We start from the raw sequence: 24,081 nt of genomic DNA, 5'->3' as shown, positions 1-24,081 counted from the left end.
GATGTGTAGCAGCAATCATAGTAAGGAAATGGCATATAAGAGACAGCTTAGGAAGTCTAGAAGGTACCTTCAATACCAACTCTCCCACGCCTCATGCCTATGACCTGGTGTGTTCAACAGTTGACTGATTAAAAATGTTGAGGTCTGTATGTTACTCTATGATACAAGCCCAAAGCAGGTATGCTGATGTTAAGTCCAAAGCTGTAGCACTATAGTCCCAGTGACGGGTGACCCTGAAGGACAATGAAGGAAAATTCACTGGGTACTCAGTCACTGGAGTGAAAAATGTACAAAGTATAGATCTATGCTAATTCATGGACAACTACTATTGCCTTAGCTGGATGGTCAGGGAACTAGAAAAGCAATGAAAGATGGTAATAGGAAATTTCCGACAAGTAGTGGATGGATTTCTCTGAGGGTATTTGCGTCCCTCGTCAATGACTACCAAGGTGCATTCAATGCTGAGCATGCTCTTAAGAATGAGGGCTAAAATAACACACTGGGTGTCTCAGATTTTTCCCAGCCACTTCAGTGGTTTTAGAAATACTATGTAATCACATAACAGTCCCAAAGTGCTTACTATCCATAAAGTGGCATCAATTTCTATAGAAAAAGGAGTCCATGACATGACAGCTGACTGGAGAGTAAGTTTAGGAACTATATCAAATGTGTAACCTAGGAAGCATTCAGTTGCAGCCAGTAATAGAAAAATCCAACTGAGATCAGTTTGTAAATAAAGGAAATTTATTGTCCACCCTGAAAACTTCAGAGATACATGTTGATTGATACATGGTGAGTTGAGTCAGAATCCCATACATGTGACTTAGAACATAGTTTCTTTCTTTCTTTCAATCTCTTATAGTTGCTTCATTGATGTTGACTCTATTCTGGACAAACTTCACCCAATTCATGATCCTAAATTGGTTTCCAGGAGGTATGAGAGTTATATGCATTCTCACTCAAGAAACAGCAAAGAGAAAAATCTATGTCAATATACTCAGGAAAAAGATCTTTAAGACTTACTCTGAATCAGTTTAAATAACTGCCATTTCCAAACTGGTCATTATCATCAACAGAGATGGTACATTCAGATTGGCTCTGCCTATCAGGACTTACCTCTGATTCCTTCTAAATCATAAAGCTGAGAATGAAGGGAAGAGGTAGGCTTTGAAAGAAATTCAGGCTACTTCTCCGAGAAAAAAAGAGAAAAGGATTCAGGGCAGTCAACAGCAGGAATTCATTACAGGTATTTCAGAGGCTATTTCCTATTTAATCTTATAGAAAGAAGTTCAAAACTATAACCCAAAACCACATATTTTCTGTATGTTACCTAACATATAAGGTTAAGAAAAATCATTTCGCAGTATTACATTTATTTCAATAACCACTACAGAGAATTTGCTACAAAAGTGGTAATAATACATATTTTATCTGGAGGACTTTTCGTGGGATTCACATTCAAAAGAAAACCTGGGCTGGGGTTGTAGCTCAGTGGCAGAGCACTTTGCCTAGCATGTATGAGGCATTGGGTTTGATCCTTAGCACCACATAAAAATAAACAAATAAAATAACGGCATTCTGTCCAACTACAACTCCAAAACAAATTTAACAAAAAAGAAAACCTAACTGATGACTTCTGAAATCAAATATACTTTTTAGTTGATATCCCTATTATATAGTGTGCTGTTTAAAAAACATGACGTAATTATTGTCAGACCACAAAAACATATTGAAATCAAAGGGACTTCTTTATAAAGCCTGAAACCCATCACTTTGGGTCTTTCATCATGGGTCTCTGGCACATAGCTTGTTTATTTTTTGGCTTCTTTTAGAGTTCTCTATAGTCATATTCTGGTTTTTCCCTTGCCAACCTCTCCTACTTCCAGCCCTTCCTAGACTTACAGTACTTTTTCATGATAAAGTTCTTTTACTTTTCCTTCATCTGCTGAAATCCCAGAAAGAAGAGTCCATGGTAAATTACATCCTCACAGTTTGCTCACTTCCTCAGCTGCTTGCAACCTGTCTTCAACTTCTATAAACCGAATCAATGTTCAAACTACTGAAATATTTACATGGTTGATAACATATGTTTTAAGTTTGCTTCTCTCTGACTGGTCTTCCTGTCACCCCTAGCCATGTCTCTGTACTAATTACTCTCATTTCTCTTTTACCTAATAAAACCCCAATAGGTTTATTAGTAAGGCCCAGGGTTATGCACTGACCAGGCTTGCAGCTCGCACTTTTATTTATTATACTGACGACTCACTGCTCAAGACAGGCCACCTCCACTCCCTGCTTGCTAGTTTTCTCGAGGTTCCATTTATAATCTTCCTTCAAGGTCCTGCTTAAATGTTTTCTCATGAACCCTGTTCTAGTTCCCCTCAAGCTGTAAATCACCACCTGACTCCATCAACCATGTCCAAGCTACCACCAACTCTTGACACCAGAAAGCTTCTTAACCAGTATCCCTGCTTCTTGCCTGTCTCCTAATTGTTCCTCCAATCACCAAAATGAGTTCTCATACAATCTAAACTTCTTACCATAGACTACAAGATCTGGCTTCTGTTAAGGTTTACAAGAACTGTGTTAAATTCTTTATTTGAATAAATTCAATTAATCCTGTCAATAATCCTATGGCTATGTATCACATGCTGCTGGTGACTCATTTAGATTCCTTTTACAGGGCTGGTGCACTCCTATCCTAGCTGCTACAGGTTGGCTGCCAACAGCTCTCCACCCTTATTTGGAGGACTGCCTTTATTCTTCTTTCCCTGCCTTATTCTGTTTTCTTTATTCTGTTACAGATTTTTCCTAAGAGTACTCCCTCAGTCATGTGCCCAAGAATCCCCATCTCAGGCATTACTAGAGGAACTGATCTAAGACATCATTCCACAGATGAGGAACCAAGAGGCAGGTGAAATGATTTGCCTTTGGTCAAACAGAAAATTAGGAGGCTGAAACTGGAAGCCAGTCTGATTTACCAGCCTGCACTCTTTCCTGCAATGCTGTAGTAGTCAGTTCTCCAACCTCCCCTTTCGTCACTCATTCTCTACTCAAGGTAAGTCCTGCCTCAGGGCCTCTGTAATTCCCATTCTCTCTGCCTAGAATATGTTTTCTCTATTTTCTTGTGGTTTGCTTTCCCACTTCTTTTAAAAGTTCTCAAATATTACTTCCTCAAAAACACCCTGCCCAACACCAACCATACTAAGAAGCCAACACTATCCTCAATTCTGCTTTCATTTTATTTGCTTTCAACACCAGAAATTATACATAGATTTGTTTTCCGAGACTCATACTAAAATGAAAATCCCCTGAGGGCAGGAATGTTGTCCAGCTGACTTACTGCTATATTTCTGAAGCCTGGTAACTGGCTCCTGGCAACTGGTACTTGGTAAATATTGTTGAATGAGTGAAGTAAGAGCTCTTTTCTCAAAACACTTTTAGAAACTCTTTGTAAAAATGTCCCTGCATGTTCTTAATTTAATGTTCTTATTTAATGCAAATTTTATTATGTTAGCTTATATGCTCTTGGAGGACAAGAATTATGTTTTATAAATTTGTGGGTACACAGCAAGATTCAAATGATGGTGCTACCTCTAAAACTCCAAATATAAACTATAGTTTATCTTTCCATATAGGTATTAATATCAGGATTTCATATAAGTTACAATATAATCCAGAAGTATGAAAAAACACTATACTTAATTTACAAAACATTCCTATGCATGTTATATGTATTAAATACAATTAGATACTTATCATTTCATCTTTATTTTAAAAACAATGCCACTTTCAAAATATAAAAAAATAGACCTATTTTCAAAGAAATATGGCTCTGAAAACCATAATATTTTATTTACAACAAGTGGATGGTAGTGCAACAGCACGCATTGATGTTTATGATAAATACAATATCAGTATTATTCTGTCGGCCTTTTGTGGTAGGCCTTTATACTTACAGATAGTTACAATTACTTTAACAAGTAAAATCAATAATAGCCATTAATATAATTTGTACTTCAATGTGAATTTGAGCGACCAATGTAGATTAATCATTTATTGGGAACTGGATCCATACATCTGGACATTAAAGGAGAAAGTTAAAATTTCCCTCTTTTCAGTTTGTTAACAACACACAGTATCTGTGAAAGGCAATCTACTGAGCACTTCTCATAAGTGATTCACAGCCATACATGCTAAATAAAGGCTGCCAGAGCCTAGAAGTTGAGATTTTACGACTTTAATCTACACTAGGTATTTATGCCCCAAACCAAGAACTGAGTCCAGGATTATGTTTTAAATTATGGAAGAGCCACTGGGGGAAAAAAGCAATGGAATGACAAAAAAATGTTAGATATTTCTCAGAGAATTACATAATTCCTCAAATTTCTACAGTTAGTGTGTTCCAAATGAATTAAAACTAAAGCACGTTTACAGTGGACTTTTCTCACTAAAATATCCCCATTCAAAATGATCTGGATTTGGCAAAAACCTTATTCAGTAAATTCTAAACACATTATTCAGTAAATTCTTAAAGTTTAATTACCCTTGAAACAAACATTCTTTTAAGAAGCTGTTTTCTTGCTATTGCACAAGGTCAATTTTAAAGTCAATCCAGGCAAACAAATTCTGAAAAAGGGGCACATTCCTCCAATCCATTTAGCAAATGTTGCAAATTAGTTTCTACTTAATGAAATGGAGAGATGTCTGAAACTCTACACTTGGTGTCAGTTTTAACATGTAGAAGGCAGTCATGACAGACAGAGGTAGCCAAGTCCCATATATATGGAGAAGACAAGAAGCAGGAAACATTGTGAAGACTTAGCAGCTCTTTGACTTCTAAAGATTAACGACAAATTTTGTTTATAAGCCATTTTGCTGTGCAGCATTCTTCTGAGTTTCATGTCTCAAACACAAAGGAGATTGATGCTGTCTTGGGAAAATATACAGGAATTACTTTTTTTTTTAGCTTACTTTCTTGTCTCTAAGGCCAAGTAAAAAATGTGAGACATTTTCATATACCACAAAGGTAATACAGCAGGCTGGAGTCACTCTAATCAAATTGGGGGCAATTCCTTTGTAAAATCCACCGATGCCTTCTTTCCTTAAGAGGGAAAAATAGATACAAGCTTAATTTCCTAAATAGAAAGCCAGAAAACACAAATTTTAACTGAGAAGGGTATGGAGTAAATAGTCGAGTTTAACTTTGACTTAAGTCCATGTTTAGAATGTCCTGAAAAAATATAGTTTAAAGCCATTCATAGGGCCTACATTCTTTTCATAAACTGACTAAGAGAGAGGGTGGGGACACCTTAAAACTGAGCTGGAAAGTAGCTTTAAGTTAACAATCTTTGAATGCTTTCAACTGTGTGGATATGCAGCAGTTTTAACTGATCTAATTGAAGCATTAAAAATCCTATAGCTTATATAAATGCCCACAACACTACATATAGTACATATAAAAATAAAATTTTATTTCCTTGATGCCTCTAATATGGAATAAGGCCTAGGAACTTGACACTTAGGTTCTTATTCAGTATTTCTTGTATTTAACTAAATTTAAACATTCTAAATATTCTGCTCTGGCCTTTTAGAATTAAAGGCAGATAATCATTTATTCTCATAGTGAAAAACAAGCATCTCTTCCATACTGGGAGATAAGTACTGAAAAAGTTATAGGACCAGTAGCAGGTATGGGGCCTTCTAAATTGTATTAAACTAGCTTTACTATTTCTTACTTTCAATGCCAAATGTTTAAAACACCTCAATTTTATTATTTTTTTCAAGTAGTTCATTTTTTTCTTGAGATGGGGCTCTTGCTATGTTGTCTAGGCTAGCCTCTTAACTCATAATCCTCCTGGTCTCAGCCTCTCAAGGAACTGTGCCACCACCCCCAGATCTCATTTTATTTTTACAGCAACCTTGTCAGCCTATTTAGTCTAAGTTTAAAATGAAGAAATCAAGTCTCAGAGAGATTTAAGTCCATGCCTACACAACGGCAGTAGTAAATGAGAAAGCAGGGACCACTAGTCATGCTTTTACCATAGCAAATTGGCCTTTGTTATACAACATGTACAGGATAAATTAAGGCATCACAGCAATTCTGATATTCAGCATACTCTCACCTCCATGTCTTTGCAATTACATCCGTTACACCATTGTAACACATGTGCTGATCCTGAAGACGGGCTCTCACAACTTGATATGGGTATGTTGCTGCCACAGCAAATATTTTGGATAGTGCAGCCACAGATATATATTCTACTGTGCTCTAAAATGACAATGTGAAACATTTGTAGACAGGACTTCTTTAAAAATATAGAAGTAAAAACTATAAAGAACAAAAAAATTTAAATGAACCTTTATGTGAAAAATATGGTTTCCTCTCTTCAATGCAAGCTCTGTGTAATTATGTGGTTTTGCTTTAAACATTCGCACATCATTAGCTTATCAAATATTTAAATATAAATTAAATTAGCAGAGTCAGTATTCATTATCACATCAATACTACTGAAGTATACATGACAAAATTTCCAACTCTTAAATGCTTCTTCAAGTAAATATGATTTTTACAAGAATGATCTTACCAACTGGGCTTCTGGTAATCTATTGATATGCTGGTTGTACTTCAACTTAAGCAATTCATATGCCATAAACTGAAGGGCACCATGTGATGTTCCAAACAGTCCAGGAATAAATCCCTAAAAGGGAAGAATTTTAAAAGGAGCAAAAACTAAACAACTTTCAAAGAAAGATACACTTAAGTCAATATTTTCTCTCTTAAGTGTAGTACTCTAAGCAAATTTAAGTTTTGTACATATCACATTTTTATATGAGGTTAAAATAATATTCTCTTTTACTTTATTTTTTAGTTAAAGATTTGGGGGGCTGGGGAGAGAGCTCAGTCGGTAGAGTGCTTGCCTTGTAAGCACAAGGCCCTGGGGTCGATCCCCAGCACCCAAAAAAAAAAAAAAGATTTGGGATTTTTGCCAGGTATGGTGGCACATGCCTGTAATGCCAGTAAACTGGGAGGCTGGGATAAGAGGATTACAAGTTTGAGGCTAGTCTCAGCAACTCAGTGTGGCCCTAAGTAACTTAGCAAGACCCTATCTCAAAAAAAGGGGTGGTGGGGGGGGGTAGAGGCAGCTAGAGATGTAGCTCAAGGGTAAAGTCCCTGGGTTCAATCCCTAATACTATCTGCTCCTTTCCACCTGCCCCCAATTTGAATTTTCATGTTATTTATTCTTTAAACAATACACATACAAACATAAAGAAGACACCATCATCAAGAACCAGGATATGAGCAGGAGGTTAGATTCTGGAAAAGTAAAAAAGGAAAGGTAATAATAATTCAATGGAGTAAGCATAGGTATTCTAAAAGAATAAGGCAAAAAGTGATGGAGAAAACACAGAATTGAATGATTTATGTCCAACACTTTTGCCCATAGGCCAGTAATTTATAACAACAAACTCATGTTATTGATTTTAAAAACTATTACACAATTCTTTAAAAAAAAAAAGTTAAAAATTGAAAGTATCTAATTTTGATTTTAAACTATGGATGGCCTAAAAAAAAATGCAGGGACTAGGTGTGGTGGCACATGCCTGTAACCTGAGCTACTGAGGAGTTTTGAGGCAGGAAGATCACAAGTTAAAGGGTAGCCTGGTATATAGTGAGACCCTGTCTAAAAATACAATTTTTATAAAAGGGCTGGATATATAGAGGTATGTAGTTTAGTGGTAGAGCACCTGCCTAGCATGTATGAAGCCCCGGATTCATTCCCCAATAGTGGGGGGAAAATTTTATGGGAATAAGACAGGTGGGAATGGATGGTAGAAAAGCAGAAAATGGGAGAAAAGGAGTTATAAAATAAAATAAAAAAAACAGATGTTAATGTCACTAATAAAATATTTGAAAAAATATCACAATAGGCAAGGGAATAGGATTTTTGTTATTTTAAAAATACATGAAAGGTTTGAACTTTATAAAATTTCCAATAAAATAAGAGGCTATCAGACTCACTTATCTCTTCTCCAGACTGTTATCCCAACTTGCCTGACTTACTAAAAAGACACCTGACAGAGTTTTAGACAGTTCTCACACCCACCAGTGTCATGATGACACTAGAATAAGCAGCTTAAAATACAATCTTAATATTATAAGCTAGATTTCAGTTTTCATTCAATTGCTTCTTGCCTAAGGGTGGCTTCTTTTAGGACCAAATCCAGGTCATTCAGAAGAGAAACAACAAAGCTAAGAGAAACTGCAATTCTCAGTTATTGAAAATATATTGATAACTCATTACCTTATACAATCCACGCACACCTTCATACTTATATATTTTCACAAGTGCATCAAACATTCCTTTGTATTGTCTCTGTGAGGAGTTAACAACACCTTCATACTGTAACATAAGGCGAGTTTTTGTTACCCATAATGGGTTTGTAATGCAGAGGGTCATGGCTCCTAAAATCAGATTTAAAGAAGATTACTCAGCATATAGGTGCTTCTCCACTTAATCCAAACTAAGAACAGTCCATTATGTAAAGGAGGAGTTTATCTAGAGGCTGTATCAGGAACAACAGAGATGTGGTCTTTTTAGGGTCAGAGCATAGACATAATTTTTGAGGGTTATAAAAAATTCCTCATGTGGTGGTGAGAGGTAAGTTAAAAGGGAAATGAGATGTAAAATACTTCCCTTTGAGGTCTGGGGATAGTAAAGGTCCCCTGACTCCTAACCAATGTGGCCTGGTATAGAAAATAGATGGAAAGGAGATACAGATCTTAGGAGCATAAGACAGCATAAACCAGAGGGGCTGAAGGTTAGACGAGAACCAGGAACTCAGCATCTCAATATTCTGTGCACATATACACATTCGTTCACCTCCTTCATCACAATCTTCCCCAAATCCATTCAAAGTAGCTACTTCCCCTCAAAAATTAACTGTGTGATACAATGTCACATTTTACATTCTTACAGAAAGTGACAACTCTGTAAAAGAAAAAAACTGGTCAAGTTTTTCATTTGCTAAATTTTCTAAGGAGTCCTTTATTCAACAAATATTTGTTGAGTCTTATCATGACTCTGCTAGTAGCTAGGTATTCAAAAAATGAGTGAAGTAGTTATTGCTTTAAAAAAACAATCAGTAAACACTGAGAAACCAAGGTAGCAAGGATCGAAGAAGTAGGATTTATAAAGATTTATGGGTCTCACTTTGTTTTTTTCTCCAGATAGTATACAAACATAAGGTAATGAAATAAGGCTACTAAATTAAATACTTTGAAAACTGAAATAATATTTTAAGGAAACATCTACCAAATCATCTTAATCTATTAGGAATTCATAACTTTTCTAAATTTTCCACCCTTTGTGATAAGTACAATTTTTGAAATCCATCCAGAGAAACCAATAAGGGCAATTGCTAAGAAATTTTATGTGATAACTAATTAATATACTTAGATAACTTTACTTAAATTCTGGTATCCAAAGGAAAAAAGACAAAAAATAAAAATGAAAAACAAGTTTGGAAGGTGATGTTTTATATTACACACATTGCCTTACCAGCTTCAGCAGCTGAGATGAGGTATTCTGTTGCCTCTAACCTTTCAGCTCTTCCTTCTGTTTTATATGATTTGATGGCATTGTAACTAAAAGAATTAAACATGAGCAGGTTAATTAAAATAGATGTCCTAAAACAGTAAAGTCTGTTTCAAAAAATATGCAACTTAATAGCACTATCCCCAAAGTAAAAGTCAATGAAAAACAAACACAAATGAGACTTTATTTTAAAGAATGGACATGACAGAAATGGTTTACTATAGGATTACACCACCTCTCCCTAACAAATATATATGTCTGGCAATACATATGTAACATATTTTAATCACACATTCAGCAGTCAATTAAAAAGGACAGGAAAACTGGGAGAATGGGAAGATGTAGCTGTGATGCAGAGATTGAGAAGAACAGGCAAAGGCAAGACCAAAGAGGCACTTAACAAATATGTGTGCTGAGTACCTATGTTCTGGAACTATCCCTTGGTTTTCTGACAGAGAAACATCAAATATAGATCTTTCTTAAGATTAACAAGGACCACAGGTGGCAAACAAATAAACAGTAAAAGACATAATAAAATGATAATCATATAGAAAGGACACAGACAGTATCATAAGAGATCCAGAAACTATGAGGTCATAGAAGACTTTACGTTGGAGGGGGCACTAAGCTGTGCATGGAGATGGGCACAGTTCCAGTAAGGAAAGATATGAACATGGGGAAAGTGATAGTGATAACGGTGGATGGTAAAGACAGGGAAAATTGAGCCACATTGAGTAACAGAGATTTCAGTTTTATCTGGCAGAAAATAGTCACTAAACATTTCATTGCAGGGGAGTCAAATCAGGCCTATTTTCTCTAAACACAAATTTTACTTTCCTCTTAAAAGACTACAGTTGAATCAGTATTTTCAAACTTTCCCAGTATAATTCTAACATGCAACAAATTTTTCTCATAAGCAATTCTCATCACATAAACATCATTTGTAAGGCTTGTTCTTAGAAACTCTCTAGGACAATGTATACAAATCAAATTCATAAAGTATTTTTTTGGGGCAAGGTGGCACAGCACCTGTAATCCCAGATACTTGGGAGGCTTAGGCAAGAGGATCACAAGTTCAGAGCCAGCCTGGGCAACTTAGAGATCCTGTCTCAAAATAAAAACTAAAAAGGGCTAGGAATATAGCTCAGTGGTAGAGCACCCCTGGCTTAATCCCCAGTGCTATAAAACAAAAACAAACACAAACATATATGTGTATGAATATATCTATATGGTTTACCTAAGTATGTCTTAGGAGTGAAATTAAGAAAAACATTTAAACAAAATGAAGGCTAAATTTTAGTTTTTTACTTTAAAAATGTATCTTAAGATTGGTTTGGATACTGCCATTAAGTTATGAAAGATCAAGTAACATATATAACACAAAGGAGAAAAAGGCAAAGGCACCAGGTATTGAGGTTTTCCTAAAAATGTCCTCTGTTAAAGAAAAGCTTTCCCATTTGTGGATTCAGTCTCAAATATCAGAGGCAAGCTCACAGCAGCACATGCTTCTCCACAGCAGCAACAAGTTGCTCTGTTCTTATGTACTCAACAAGCTGAGTGTGGCTGCCATACATAGGTCTTCCTGTGGTTTCTTCAGAAGGCACGCGATAGAAGTTCTTTCTAATAGTGATGCTATCTGACTGGTGAAGGAGTAAGAGAATGAAAATGAACAAGCTGGGAAGATGAAGCAGGTCAAATAAGAGGTATGAAGCAATATGCTTCAAAGCCTTTCAGCTTTTGCTTTCTTTCCTCAATCAGGCTCTCCTAAGATGTGTTTTTATAAGGACTCTAAATCTGTCTTTTCTTTCCTTTCCAAGTTCATTATGAATCAAATGCATTTCTGGGTTTCTTTTTTTTTTTTTTTTTTTCCTTAGGTACTGAGAATAAACCCAGGGGTACTTTACCCCATACTTTTTTATTTTGAGACAGGATCTTGCTAAATTGCTGAGACTGGCCCCAAACTTGCCATCTTCTTGCTTCAGCCTCCTGAGTCATGGGATTACAGGTATGAGACACCACATACAGCAAATCAAATACATCTCTGTAAGCCATCTCAAATATTTCAGGAATCTGTCTGAGCACAAATAAGCAACAATCTCAGGATACTTTAGAATTTATAAAATTTTCTATTTTGGGGGCATTTTGTAATTAATCTCTTATTAGTGGAGAAAATAACAAGTTATCTTCTTTTATAAAAAATAGAAACCAAAGAGAACTGAAATTCATGATTCATTTTAGACAAGAGTTCCAGGTTCTTCCAATCTCTGCAATACTTTACAAAACTACTAATAAATAACAAATTGGTTTATTCAACTTTTTCTAGTCTATTTTGGCTGGTAGAAATGCTCAAGAGTCCTGATATGGCCCAAACACCTCAGAAATCCTGAGGATGTCCTAAAACTTCATTTTGAATTGTCCAAATTTTTTTTAAATGATTTTAAATAAGATAAAAAGTTCTCTTCTAATCTGTGAGTGTTCTGCTTATAAAAATAATCAGTTAAACACCTTGCCTTCCTGAATACATAAAATGGCTTCTATAGGGTTTTCCATCTCATTTCTTCATCCTTTCCTTTATAAACTTTCTTCTAGACCAAATGCTTCTGATGATAATAGCTGAAAGTGAAGGAAACTAATAAGCTATTTGCTCTCTAATCCTTCCACTTAAAATACCTGATTCAATGATTCATCTTTCTTCACCAAACAATATGTAAAAAACCACCAAAACAAAAATTCCTTTTTATTTAATACTGTGAAATCTCCCAGATCTACTCACAAGAAAAAGTAGAGTCCCCAGGATAAACCTGCACCCCAAACATTTGGAGTTACTCCTTGATAAAGTCCCCGCAGCCCATCAAGTTTCCAAATGGTACTCAAGCAATGTAAAATTCCTTTATATTTTGGTCTCAGTTCCAATCCATCACTCACTGCATTAAAGGATACACAAAATGAGAAAAAAAATTCTAGTTCAGAATCACATATAAATAGGTTCATAAATTAGATATATAAAGAAGAAAAATTCAGAAGAAAACCTTTATTAAGCAGAAAAATATTTCCTAGAATTGTTCTATACTTCAAAATTAATGTTAATAAATTTATCCAAGCATTTATTGAGCATATATTAAGCACCCAAGTAATATTTTAGGAAGTATCAGATTAGCTATTAAATAACCCAAAATCTCTTAGGTAAATAGGTTTCAAAACCTGTTAACATCCTTTCTCATTCTCCTGAGTCACTGGGATTACAGTACACCAAGCTGAAGTTTTTTATACTGCTTTTCCCCTACTCAAGAAATTATAGAAACATTCCCCCTTGCTATTAAGTAGATTCCCAAACTAAGACTTTTAAAAAAGTGATAGTTTTCCATCTCCTAGACATTCTATCATTTATACTATCATTCCCCTATTTGACATGTTCTCTTTTTTCTATTACAAAAAATTCTCTAAAGAATATTTTGTATAACAGTTTGTATGAATTCTTATTTCCTTAAAATTAACTATTAGAAGGGGAATTGACATGGCCAGGCATGGGTGTAATCCCAGGGAGCCTGTAATCCCAGCTGAGTCAGGGGGATCCCAAGTGCAAGGTCAGCCTCAGCAACTTATTAAGACTGTCTCCAAATAAAAAAACAGAAAGGGCTGAGATTGTAACTCAGTGGCAGAGTACCCCTGGGCTCAATCCAATACACAAAAAAAGGGGAGAGAGAAATGATATGGGTCAAAGTGTACTAATTTAAGTTATAAATACATATTGAAATTGCCCTCCAGAGAGAATTTACAGTCCACCAGCCACAAATAAGCATGCCCCATTCAATGTACTCTTGACTCTACTGTGTATAACAAGCATGGCAAATAAGAATCACTGACTTGTGTTTCAGTGTGTGTGTATATATACACTAGATAGCAAAGGTAAAATTTATTTACTATTACGGGTTGTGGTCAAAAAGAGCAAGATGTTGGCTGGAGACAGAGCTCAGGAAAGAGCTTGCCTAGCAGCCACAAGGCCCCAGGTCTGAAATGGGAAAAAAAAAGTTTTGAGATATTGCTCTAGATCATGTTCCCTTGGACCCCATGGGGAACAAAATTAACCAAATTATACTGTTAAATTGTGTGCATGTACAAGTAAGTAACAACTAATTCCACCACTAAAAAATGATGAAAAGAAACCTCACTCATTATTTCCCTGTCTCCATCTTCAATCTCTCCCTTCCTTTCAGTTCTTAACATCAGAATTTAAACAGGCTTAAGTCTTTCTTGAAGTACTTCCTCTTTGATCCCATTGCCTCCCTATCAGTGAAGCTTCTGCAAATGAGAAAACAACAATCCAGCTTTCTCACCTCCATTGCAATCTGTCTGGGTTTCACCTATTACTTCAAGTGCTCTAGTTAAGGACCTCCAAGTACACTTTGGGAGTCCTTTCTTCCTTAAGAACCCCTTGTAACGGTGGTTCACTTCACCTTTTGAATATAGCTCTGAAGCTTATTTTTAAAAGGGACATGTTTTCCTTTTCCTCTTCTCCCTCTCCACCTCCCTAACCTGGGGTGGGGAACAAGATTACTTTGAGTTATCTGCCAGAGGATCTAGGAAGTAAATATCTTCCAAATTAACAAGTGAATGTTAACACACCATCAGGGCACACTGGGACCCCTTGTCAGGGCACACCTGGAATACAGCCTTTGAAGAGCTCCTTTAAAATCCCCTGGTCCCTCCTGATGGGCAAATCACAGTCTCTGGGACAGAAGTCCCTTTGCTCCTCCTTTGTTAGCAAAGCAATAAAACTTCTTTTTCCTTTTTCTCAAAACTGTGTCTTCATTATTGAATGGGCATTGGGGACAAGGACCAAGCTTTCGGTTACACCCTTAGTGGCAGCTGACATTGTTTACCTTCTAAAACACCTCCTTTTGGCTTGCCTCATCCCACATCCTCCTGATTTTCCTCTTCTTTGCCACTAAATTTCCCCAGCCCCCTTTTTCTCTGCCCATCCTTAAATGTTAATTTTTACAGGCAATCTTTCCACTTTCAACTGCAAAGTAGATTCACTGCCATACCTGTGCTCCAGTTTCTTGATCTCTAGTCTTGATCTCTTTCCTAACATCCACTCCTGGAGATAATTTTTTACATGGCATAAAAGACATGTCAATCTGGCAGCTTAACTTTCTGGAATTTTTTTTTTTTTTTTTTTTTTTACTTTCATTTCTAGCATTTAAATTTTCCCTTCCACTATACCAAACTACCCACTCACAGCTTCAGACCAACAGCATATGTTACTGAAATAGACTTCCTGGGATTGAATCCCAATTGTTAACAATTATTGTGTGACCCCTGAGTAAGCCATGTGATTACTCTTATACCTGAGTTTTGTCACTCACAACATGGAGGGGGAAAAAAAACCAAAATGAATTCTGAATATGTTAACACCAATTAAATGAGTCAGTATTAAATGGATTGATATATGCATAGTGGAGCCAGGGATGTAGCTCAGTTGTACAGTGCTTGTCTAATATGTGCAAGACTCTGGGGTCAAGCCCCAGCACTGCAAAAAGACCCCCAAAACTTTTCGTGTGTGTGTGTGTGCGGGAGATTCAAACCAGCGGCGCTTAACCACTGAGCCACATCCCCAGCCTTTTCTTGTATTTTATTTAGAGACAAGGTCTCACTGAGTTGCTTGGGGCCTTGATAAATTGCTGAGGCTGGTTTTGAATTCAGTACCCTCCTGCCTGAGCCGCTGGGATTACAGACCAAACAAACACTTAAAGCACATGGAAACATGTCTAGAAAACTGTAAGCACTAAAAATATTTGTTCATTTATGCCAATGAGTCTTGTAATACCACATAAATATAACTTTACCATGTGCTAGACTTGTTTTTGTACATTATTGTTCCTTTATTAATATTACAGATTTAGTTATATTCTCCTTTCTTCTTTCCTCACAAAAACTCACAAATCTTTACAGATGGGGTTATTTTAGGAAATTCCTATTTTTACACATTCGTATTTGCTGGGATTCCTATCATTTTTGAAAATCTAAAATTATATCATAAAGTCAGAACAGACCTCAACGATTACCTAATTCAAGTCTTCCACCCAACACAAGAATTTCTTCTAACCTCTGTCTGAACCACTTTTAGTCATCACCAGTTTCATTTCATAGCACCACAATGTTGCCATGCCAAAATTTGCCTCCCCATAATTTCAACTCAACTTATGTCTGAACTTAGGATCAACCCACAATGAGGCAGCTCTCTTTCCCACATGGAAGTTCTCTTAACTATCTCAAGGATTTCCATTCCCTCCAAGCTAAACTAGTTCCTTCAGTTTTCTCACATGAGATGATTTCCAATCTTTCCAACTTCGGATACCCTGAAATTTTGATTCATATTTAGAACTCATTGAAAAATTATAGGTTTGGTTTAGTAGCACATACATTCAGGACTAAACCCCCATCATCAGATATTAATTTTATTAAATGGTTTTAATTATATGAAAGCATAAAAACCACAGGTTAAAGCATTGATGCTGATGACCAGATGCTTTATCTCCATTACTCATCTAAAATTTTCCTCTTCTCTATTATAATATCAGAGCCACACTGTGGGCTTTATTATTACTCTCAATCCCCTATCTGTAACTTAAACCCTACTAGTTTCCCACTACTCTCCCACTTCATCAAGATTATCATCTTCTCAAGATACCAAGAATTTTCTTCCCTCAGGTATAGTCTGCTTCACTGCATTGTCTTAAATTAATCAACCAACTACACTATTTCTCAATGATCATCTCAACTGCCACCTTTTCTGCTCCTAAACAAAGCTGCTGAAAAAGGTCACCAAGTTACACAGGTCCACCTCTGCAGCCAAGCCCAAATTCTTTTATTCATGTTCAATTCACTATATACCAGGGATTCATAAAGGCAGGATGGTAAGTAGTAAAGCGCCAGAGAAATCCAGAGTTAGAATACATAGATTCAATTCCAGATCTACCTTTACATTCTGTGACTTGGGCAAGTTAAGTCATTCCAGTTATTGTCACCTGTATAAAGAGGATAATAAACTCACAGGATAGTGAACAAGAATGTATATAAAGCTCGGTCAGGCACAGTGCTGCATGCATCCCAGCAGCTTGGGAGGCTGAGGCAGGAGGATCTCAAGTTCAAAGCCAGCTTCGGCAATGGTGACACACTAAGCAACTCAATGAGACCCTGTCTCTAAATAAAACACAAAATAGGGTTGGGGATGTGGCTCAGGCCCTAAATACAATTCCCAGTACAGGTGCAAAAACAAAACAGAACAAAAAACACAACTTGATGTTTCTGGAATTGATTTTACCACAGAGGTCTTTCTTGTGAGATTCAGCTATTAAATACCTCTGAGTTCTGTGAAGTTTGGAAAGGATGAGGCCAAGGTAAACTGATACTTAATGACAAAGCTGATATTACCAATAATACTGATATTATGAGAAAGCAATCCAACTGCTTTTGCAGTTAAGAACAGAGTTGATGTTGGGCAGATTTGGGTACAAATTCTATCTTTAGCACTTACTGAACTTTAATTTCCTCCTTGATCATATGAAATGCATCAACACCACTCAGGAGGCTGATGCAGGAGATGCTAAGCAACTCCGAGAGATCCTGTCTCTAAATAAAACACAAAACAGGGCTGCAGATGTGGCTCAGTGGTTGAGTGCCCCTGAGTTCAATCCCTGGTACCAAAAAACAAACAAAACAAAACAAAAAACCATATCTAAAGCTCTTTGTTCATTGCCTTTCTTCTAGTAAATGTTCCTGGTAAATGCTCAAAGAAGATTACTTGTCAATAATAATCACAATTATTTATATATGCATCATAAACTCTATGAAATTATGTGTTTGTAGTATCTTTTCTAAAGGGAACAGTCCATAACTTTCACTGATTTTTCTTCATCGAACTGTTTCTTGTCTTCTTTCTGTCAAAGTATTAATTCTATGGGAAACCTCAAAATCCAATCTTGCAAGGAACCTTTACAGATGCATGTGGCCATCAGCAATTTATGATTTTCTTGATAGTCTACACGTATTCCTATTTTGTATTTGAATTTTCTCTACTTTGCCCTTGATTTTATGTTTTTGGGAATTTTCTTATATGACTAAGTCTCAAATCTTACAATTAGATAGTAAGTTCCCTGAGGTCAAGAACTTTTTAAAGCACTTCTGTAACCCAGAGAGCTCTAAGTCTACAAATATTAAGAGATACATAATTCAATTTCAGGTACAAAAAAAAAGTGAAGAGAATAAAATACCTAGTATTACTCTAAGATAAACCGAAACTGCAAATTGAATTCTCAGGGCAGAACTTAACTTGTATTAATAACCAGAAAAAAGGTTTCTGAGTTAAGTTTCCAAAGTTTATGTCTAAAACTATCTCTTCCAGAATTTAGTGTTGAGTTTAACTTCTAAAGTGCTAATTCGACATCCTTAATTCACTTTTAAAAAAATCTAGATTCTGGCTACTTTTTTGTTCAAAGGATAATAGTACCACACTGTAAAGACCAAAAACCAAAGAAACTGAAGAGAATTCTATCTCAAACCTACTTCTATATATCCACAGGACAGCACTCTACCCCAAGCACTTGACACTTTCAGTTACGCTTCCAAACACGTGGCTGCCCTACGATTTCAAAGTACCTCCAGAGAGTTACTGATTCACACGTGTGACAGCCAAGTCCTAAAAAAGTGACAAATCCACTCTTTTTTTTTTTTTTTTCTTTTCCCCTCAGACTTTGCCCAGTCTTAGAGAGCGGGGAAGACAGCGGCCAGGTCCTACTTTCACAAATCCAGTTCCAGAGGAGACAACGTAAACAGCATCTTTTTCAACGCCCGCCTCCTCAAAGTATAGAAGAAGCAGGGGAGAGCCACGGTCCCCTTTTGAGTTTCTACCACCCAGTCGGTGCTTGCAGCTAGGAAAGCGCCCCGGGTCTGGGTGGGCTCTTACCGGCAAAGCGGATCTTCACGAGGTCGAGCGGGTGTAGCGCAAGGTTGGATAAGACCCCGCCGCTCACACCAGCTACCAGGTTCTCATACCGGACGTGGCGGAATACTGTGCTCCACGCCGACGACCCGGACGCCGACTGGCCCTGGCCGGTCATAGGCTCGGGGCCCGTCGACACTACGGCACCCAGGGCCGCGGAGGTGGGACGAGATGCAGTGGCCGCCACCGTGGCGACGGTCGCCGCCCGGGAGCAGGAACCGCAGGGCGCGAGCCCACTTCCGGGATTGGCGAAAAAACTCTGACAGCCGGGACCCAGGAACCAAGCCCGGAGACCCCGGTGCACAGGGGCGTGAGGGGGCACGGCCGCACGTCACGACGGTGGAAAACGTGAAGGAGGCGGGGTGCACGCCTCCACCTAGTGCCCGCCCTACCTCCACAGCTGAAGCGGCGTGCTTGAGTCAAAGGACGTGGACGATAGCTACAGCTGAAGAACCGCCCCCTGCCAACCTTTGCCGGCGCAACTACGGAGCGCCGCGGGATCCAGCTGAGCCTCGCTGGTGGCCACGAGGCGGCGTCACGTGACAGGAAGTAGTCAGCGAGAGGCGGAAGTGGAGTGTGCGGGAGGAAGCGGTGGTTCTCACCGGACTGAGACTGGTGGAGTCCGGGAGGAAGAGCCGCCAAGATGAAGGTGAAGATGCTGAGCCGGAATCCGGACAACTACGTACGCGAAACCAAGTTGGACTTACAGAGAGGTGAGGGAAGGTGATTGGAAGGGGCGCCTCTGCAAGTCTTAGGTCCGGCCTCAACGAAAGTAAAGGAGTGGGCAGACCAGCACTTCAGTCTTGTTCTTTCCCACTTCTCTTTCGCCTAGGCAAACTTTTTTCAGATAGTGCTGTTGCGGAACTGGGTAGCGGGTAGTGTTTTTTAAAGACTTTTTTTTCCCTAAGAATTTCTTCTAGTGATAACTGAAAGTTCCCAGGAGGTAGAAAGGCTTCCGCCTCCGCCTTCCATTTCCATCTCCTGTTCTCTGGTTCTCTTCAGGTTTCTGTTGTTGAGAAGTGAAACTTGAATAAGCCACACTCGTGTATTGAAGGGTTTAAGGATTAAACAGTCTTCTTTAAAACTTTGCAACTTGTGTATTCACTTTTCCTCTTGTAATTACTTATGCGTTTGAAAAGGAACAAATGGGTTTTAAAGCCATCACTTTTCGCTTACCAGAAACCCTTGTGAAAAGTTTAAGTGCGGAAAGGGTAAAGTAAAAATAATGTTTTATTTATCCTTAATGACCCGTTCGCTCAATAACATGCCGACCGCTTATGAACTGTGATTTTGGTCATGAAACCTAAATGACTAGAGACCAAACTGGTGTGAACAGACCATTGTAAGTGAAGAGAATAGCACCTGCAAAGGCTAGGGCTTTGCCTTCTTTCTAAGGCATACAAAGAAGGGCCATGTCTTTGGAGTTCGAATGAGGGATAAGCTATTAAAAGTGAGACGAACAATATTTCACTTTTGATTAATAGAGAGTTGTCAACATATATATGAGTATTGCTAAGATGTAAGTTTATGGTCCCTGCTTCCAGTATGTTTACAGGGTAAGAAATGAGACAGGAGTATTTCTGAAATGCAAATTAAGTTTGTCTGTCAGACTTGAGATTGTTCTCAATCGTTGAACCTCTGATCCCTATTTCATCTTCAATTTCATCAGTCACTACTTTTCCCACAAGCAGCTTATATTCACCCTTGCCAACATGAGTGCATTTCAGGCATTCTCTTTCAGACTTCCTGTGGCACACACCCTTACCCAGTTAAGCTGCTCTGTCTAGGAAGGTTTCTTTGAACAATAATCTTCTATGCATGTGCTCGCCACCATAGCAGCAGCCCTCTTCTATAACATTTTTATACCTTGGTCAGTGTTTACCATAATGTCTTCTGGTTTTACTTTGATGAATAGTCTTTCCCATCAGACTGTATTTGGAGAGAGAAGGAAAATCATTTTTAATATTCATTGTGTTTAGGTAGTATGTGGCACATAGTAGATGCTTCATGAATGTCTGAATGAATGGGCCTGTGACTGACTGGTCATAGAATCTCAGTGTTAAGATGTTCTTAGTCATCTGATCTAGTTATTTTTTTCCTACATCTCCCTATTTATACTTTCTGATGGAAAGAGCAATAAATGGAAAACTAGAAGTTTTCGAGCTCTGTAAAACAAAACAAGACATTTGTAGTCTTTATCTTCCATTTTTATTTTAAGAGTTATTTTCTTATAAATTTTATAAAGTATTTAAGTATTGGGGTAAGCACTGAGGAATCTGTTTTTAAAAGTCCCTTGGTAATTCTGATGCAGCTAGTTAATATGTGTGAGAACACCTTACCTAAGTATATGCAGTGAGAGGTCTGGGGATGTAGCTCAGTGGTAGAGTACTGGCCTAGCAGGCACAAGGCTCATTAAATAATAAATGCAGTGAGTTTATTAATTATTATATCCTCAGTGCTTGTGCTGTATGGCAGGTCCTCCTTCAATATAATTGACGTTTCTTATTGACTGGATTATGAATTTAGAGGTGAGCAGGATCATTGTGAGGTGAAAAACTTCACTGAAGACATTTTAAAAAAAGATACAAGATTTTACTAGACTTTTTAAGGGGTACACAGGGCTTAGATAGGTTAGAATAAAAGTTGGAAGTTCTGTTGGAAGCCTTAATATATAGAAGAATTCAAAAGTGGAACAGTACAAGGCAATTTTAGATGACAGTGAGTAAACTTATTTGTCTTTAACTGAGCTTCAGAAAGAACTTGAAGCTAAAAAAGGTAGATTGGGGTCAGATTGTAGAAGACCAGAAAGGAAACTGAACTTTATTCCGTAGGTCATAGGTCTCTAAGAAATGGATGCTTTGGGGGTATCCATTCCAGTGTGGTAAAAAAGCAATTGGAATTTCAGTTTATACTTTCTTAAAAGACAAGTGAATTTTTATTTATATAGTATTTGGATTGATTAGAATACCCTCATTTTAGCTATATGTTAAATAGTCACTTACTATATGAGGTAATTCACATATACTGAGGAGTGAAGGATTGACAAAGCAGTACTTCTAGCTTCAGAATTTTGCAGCATGTTACAGTTTATATTTATAGGGGATTATAACTTTTAAGTGATGAAGTGGACCATAAAAATCTTTTCAAGTTCCTTGGTTTTATTATGGCAAAGTTCTTGAAAGAGTTGTGGAACATAACAGTGAATTAAGCATTTCTTAAATTTGGCAGGCCTCAGTGGTTATGAATGTGAACTAGGAGGCTTTTTAAATTTTTTCTTTTTTAGAAAAAAACAATTTTCAAAGTTCATTTTAATGATGAATGAGGAAATGACTTCAAAAAAATCTTGTGCTATGTAAAAATCATTTTGATGATGTATGCTTGGGAATGTTTCCACCATTTAAAAATTTTTGTACTGAAAGTGATGAAAGTGTTATCTATAAAAATTCATTTTTTCTTCTGAAAGAAATTGGGAAACAGTGATCTTTTTTACTGTTAAAAGTATTGAAGTAGCAATTTTGTAGGAACAGCTGTTGACATCAGAGAGGGTAGAACTTTTTAAAACATACTTCAGAAATAACCTTTGCAAATCTGATGGAACTAAAAATTAAATATACTAAATGAGTGTAGTAGCTGTAGGCATCTCTTTGGATCTCCTTATCTTTGTGAAGGCCAGGCAGTCCTCACTCTGTACAACACTGTATTAACTGAACCAATTCTCCTCTTTCGAGATGTTCTCAGTGAATGAAGTCATAGATATTACCATAAGAATATGCCAAGCAAGGAATTGGTTCCAGGATGCTTGCTATTCTTTTGCAGGATGCCTGAATTCTTTTCAGCTATGGTAACCCTTAAAACCAAATGCCGAAACAAATTGAAATTAGACCAGAACCTTTGAAACTATCACTGTGTTCAATTGAAGTTTGTTTTTAAATTTAATTATTAGTATACATTGATTGTGTGAATTAATGGATTTCATTGTTAGGGTTCCATCTATGCATGTTACATGCTTTGATTGTATTAACACTCCCTACTATCTCCTCCCCCTAACTTTTATCCCTTTCCCTAAAAATTCCTCTTCTACATTCATGGGATTTTGTTTGTTTTTTGTTTGTTAGTTTTTTAGATTCCACATGTAAGAGAAAATGTGATACTTATCTTTATGAGTTTGCCATATTTCACTTAACATGATGCTCTCTAGTTCCATCCATTTTCCTGCAAGTGACATGATTTCATTCTTTTTGACTGCATAGTACTCCAAATAAATAGTACTAGTCCTCTCTTGTGTGGATATATCACATTTTTTTTATCCATTCATCTGTTGATGGGCTTCTAGCCTGATTTCATGGCTTGACTATTGGTAATAATGCTACAATAAACACAGGTGTACAGATAGCTCTTTTATAGGCTGACTTTGATTCCTTTGAATATATGCCCAGGAATGGTATATCTGGATCATATATGTTTGTTCTGTTTTTAATTTTTTGAGACACCTTCATATTGTTTTTCATACTGCACTAATTTACTTTTCCACCACTAGAACATAAATGTTCCTTTTTCCCTTGCATTTTCACCAGCATGTTATTTTTTGTTTTCTTGATTATAGCCATTTTGACTTTTTCATACTGCACTAATTTACTTTTCCACCACTAGAACATAAATGTTTCTTTTTCCCTTGCATTTTCACCAGCATGTTATTTTTTGTTTTCTTGATTATAGCCATTTTGACTGGGATAAGAAAAAAATGCCAATGTCGTTTTGATTTGCATTCTCCACTGGCTAAAGATGTTGAGCATTTTTTCATATATATATGTATCCATTTGTATTTCCTTTGAGAAGCATCTGTTCAGTTCACATGCCTATTTATTGATTGGATTACTTGTTCTTTGGGTATTAACTTTTTTGAATTCTTTATATCTTCTGGATAGTAAGCCTTTGATGAATAGCTAACAAGATTTTCTCACATTCTGTAGGGTGTCTTTTCACCTTGTTGATTGTTTCCTTTGCATCCTTTGCAGTAAAGAAGCTTTTTTTTTTTTTTTTTTTCCAATCCTGTATCTGATTTCCTCTTTTTTTGGTCTTATGGCACCTTGAGGATAGTTCTCATATACTAGGTTTGGGTTGTTCTGGGAACAATGCTATTCATGACAATGTGAATAACCCTTGACAACATTAGGTAAGATGAAATAAGCCTGTCATAAAAGGACAAATATTGCATGACTTCGCTTAACTGAGATATCTAAAGTAGTGGAATTCAATGAAGCAGAGAGTAGAATAGGGAGTTGCTATTCAACAAGTACGAAATTTTAGTTATGTAAGATGAATTAGTAATAAAGATCTGCTGTACAACATTTTGCCTGTGGCTTTACAGTAGTACCCTTAAATTTTTTAAGAGGTAGGTCTCTTATTAAGTGGTCCTATCAAAAATTTAAAACAATTTTTAAGTGAAATAATTGTAAACTCTGCTTTTAAACTATGTATTTG

General features: G+C 36.9%; 2 protein-coding genes across 2 annotated transcripts in view; one reads left to right on the top strand and one right to left on the bottom strand.

Annotated features, from left to right (window-relative positions):
• Positions 1 to 1,353: 1,353 nt before the first annotated feature.
• On the bottom strand, positions 1,354 to 19,087 carry Slc25a32 (solute carrier family 25 member 32). The gene is made up of 7 exons (XM_047557798.1): positions 18,565 to 19,087; positions 12,373 to 12,523; positions 9,564 to 9,649; positions 8,307 to 8,467; positions 6,588 to 6,701; positions 6,126 to 6,271; positions 1,354 to 5,104 (listed from the first exon to the last, which is right to left on the bottom strand). Exons 1-7 carry the CDS (start codon positions 18,716 to 18,718, stop codon positions 4,966 to 4,968), a joined length of 951 nt encoding a protein of 316 aa, XP_047413754.1. The 5' UTR covers positions 18,719 to 19,087; the 3' UTR covers positions 1,354 to 4,965.
• Positions 19,088 to 19,141: 54 nt separating this feature from the next.
• The window catches only part of Dcaf13 (DDB1 and CUL4 associated factor 13), a 43,369-nt gene continuing 38,429 nt past the window's right edge, over positions 19,142 to 24,081 (top strand). The window contains exon 1 of the mRNA XM_047557783.1: positions 19,142 to 19,313. Coding sequence (XP_047413739.1) covers positions 19,244 to 19,313 — 70 coding nt within the window. The 5' untranslated portion in view covers positions 19,142 to 19,243. The remainder of the gene's footprint in view (positions 19,314 to 24,081) is intronic.

Source organism: Sciurus carolinensis, chromosome 1 (genome assembly GCF_902686445.1).
Source record: "Sciurus carolinensis chromosome 1, mSciCar1.2, whole genome shotgun sequence".
Taxonomy (NCBI): domain Eukaryota; kingdom Metazoa; phylum Chordata; class Mammalia; order Rodentia; family Sciuridae; genus Sciurus; species Sciurus carolinensis.
The sequence above is the reverse complement of the archived record's forward strand: the minus strand, read 5'-3'. Positions and strand labels throughout refer to the sequence as shown.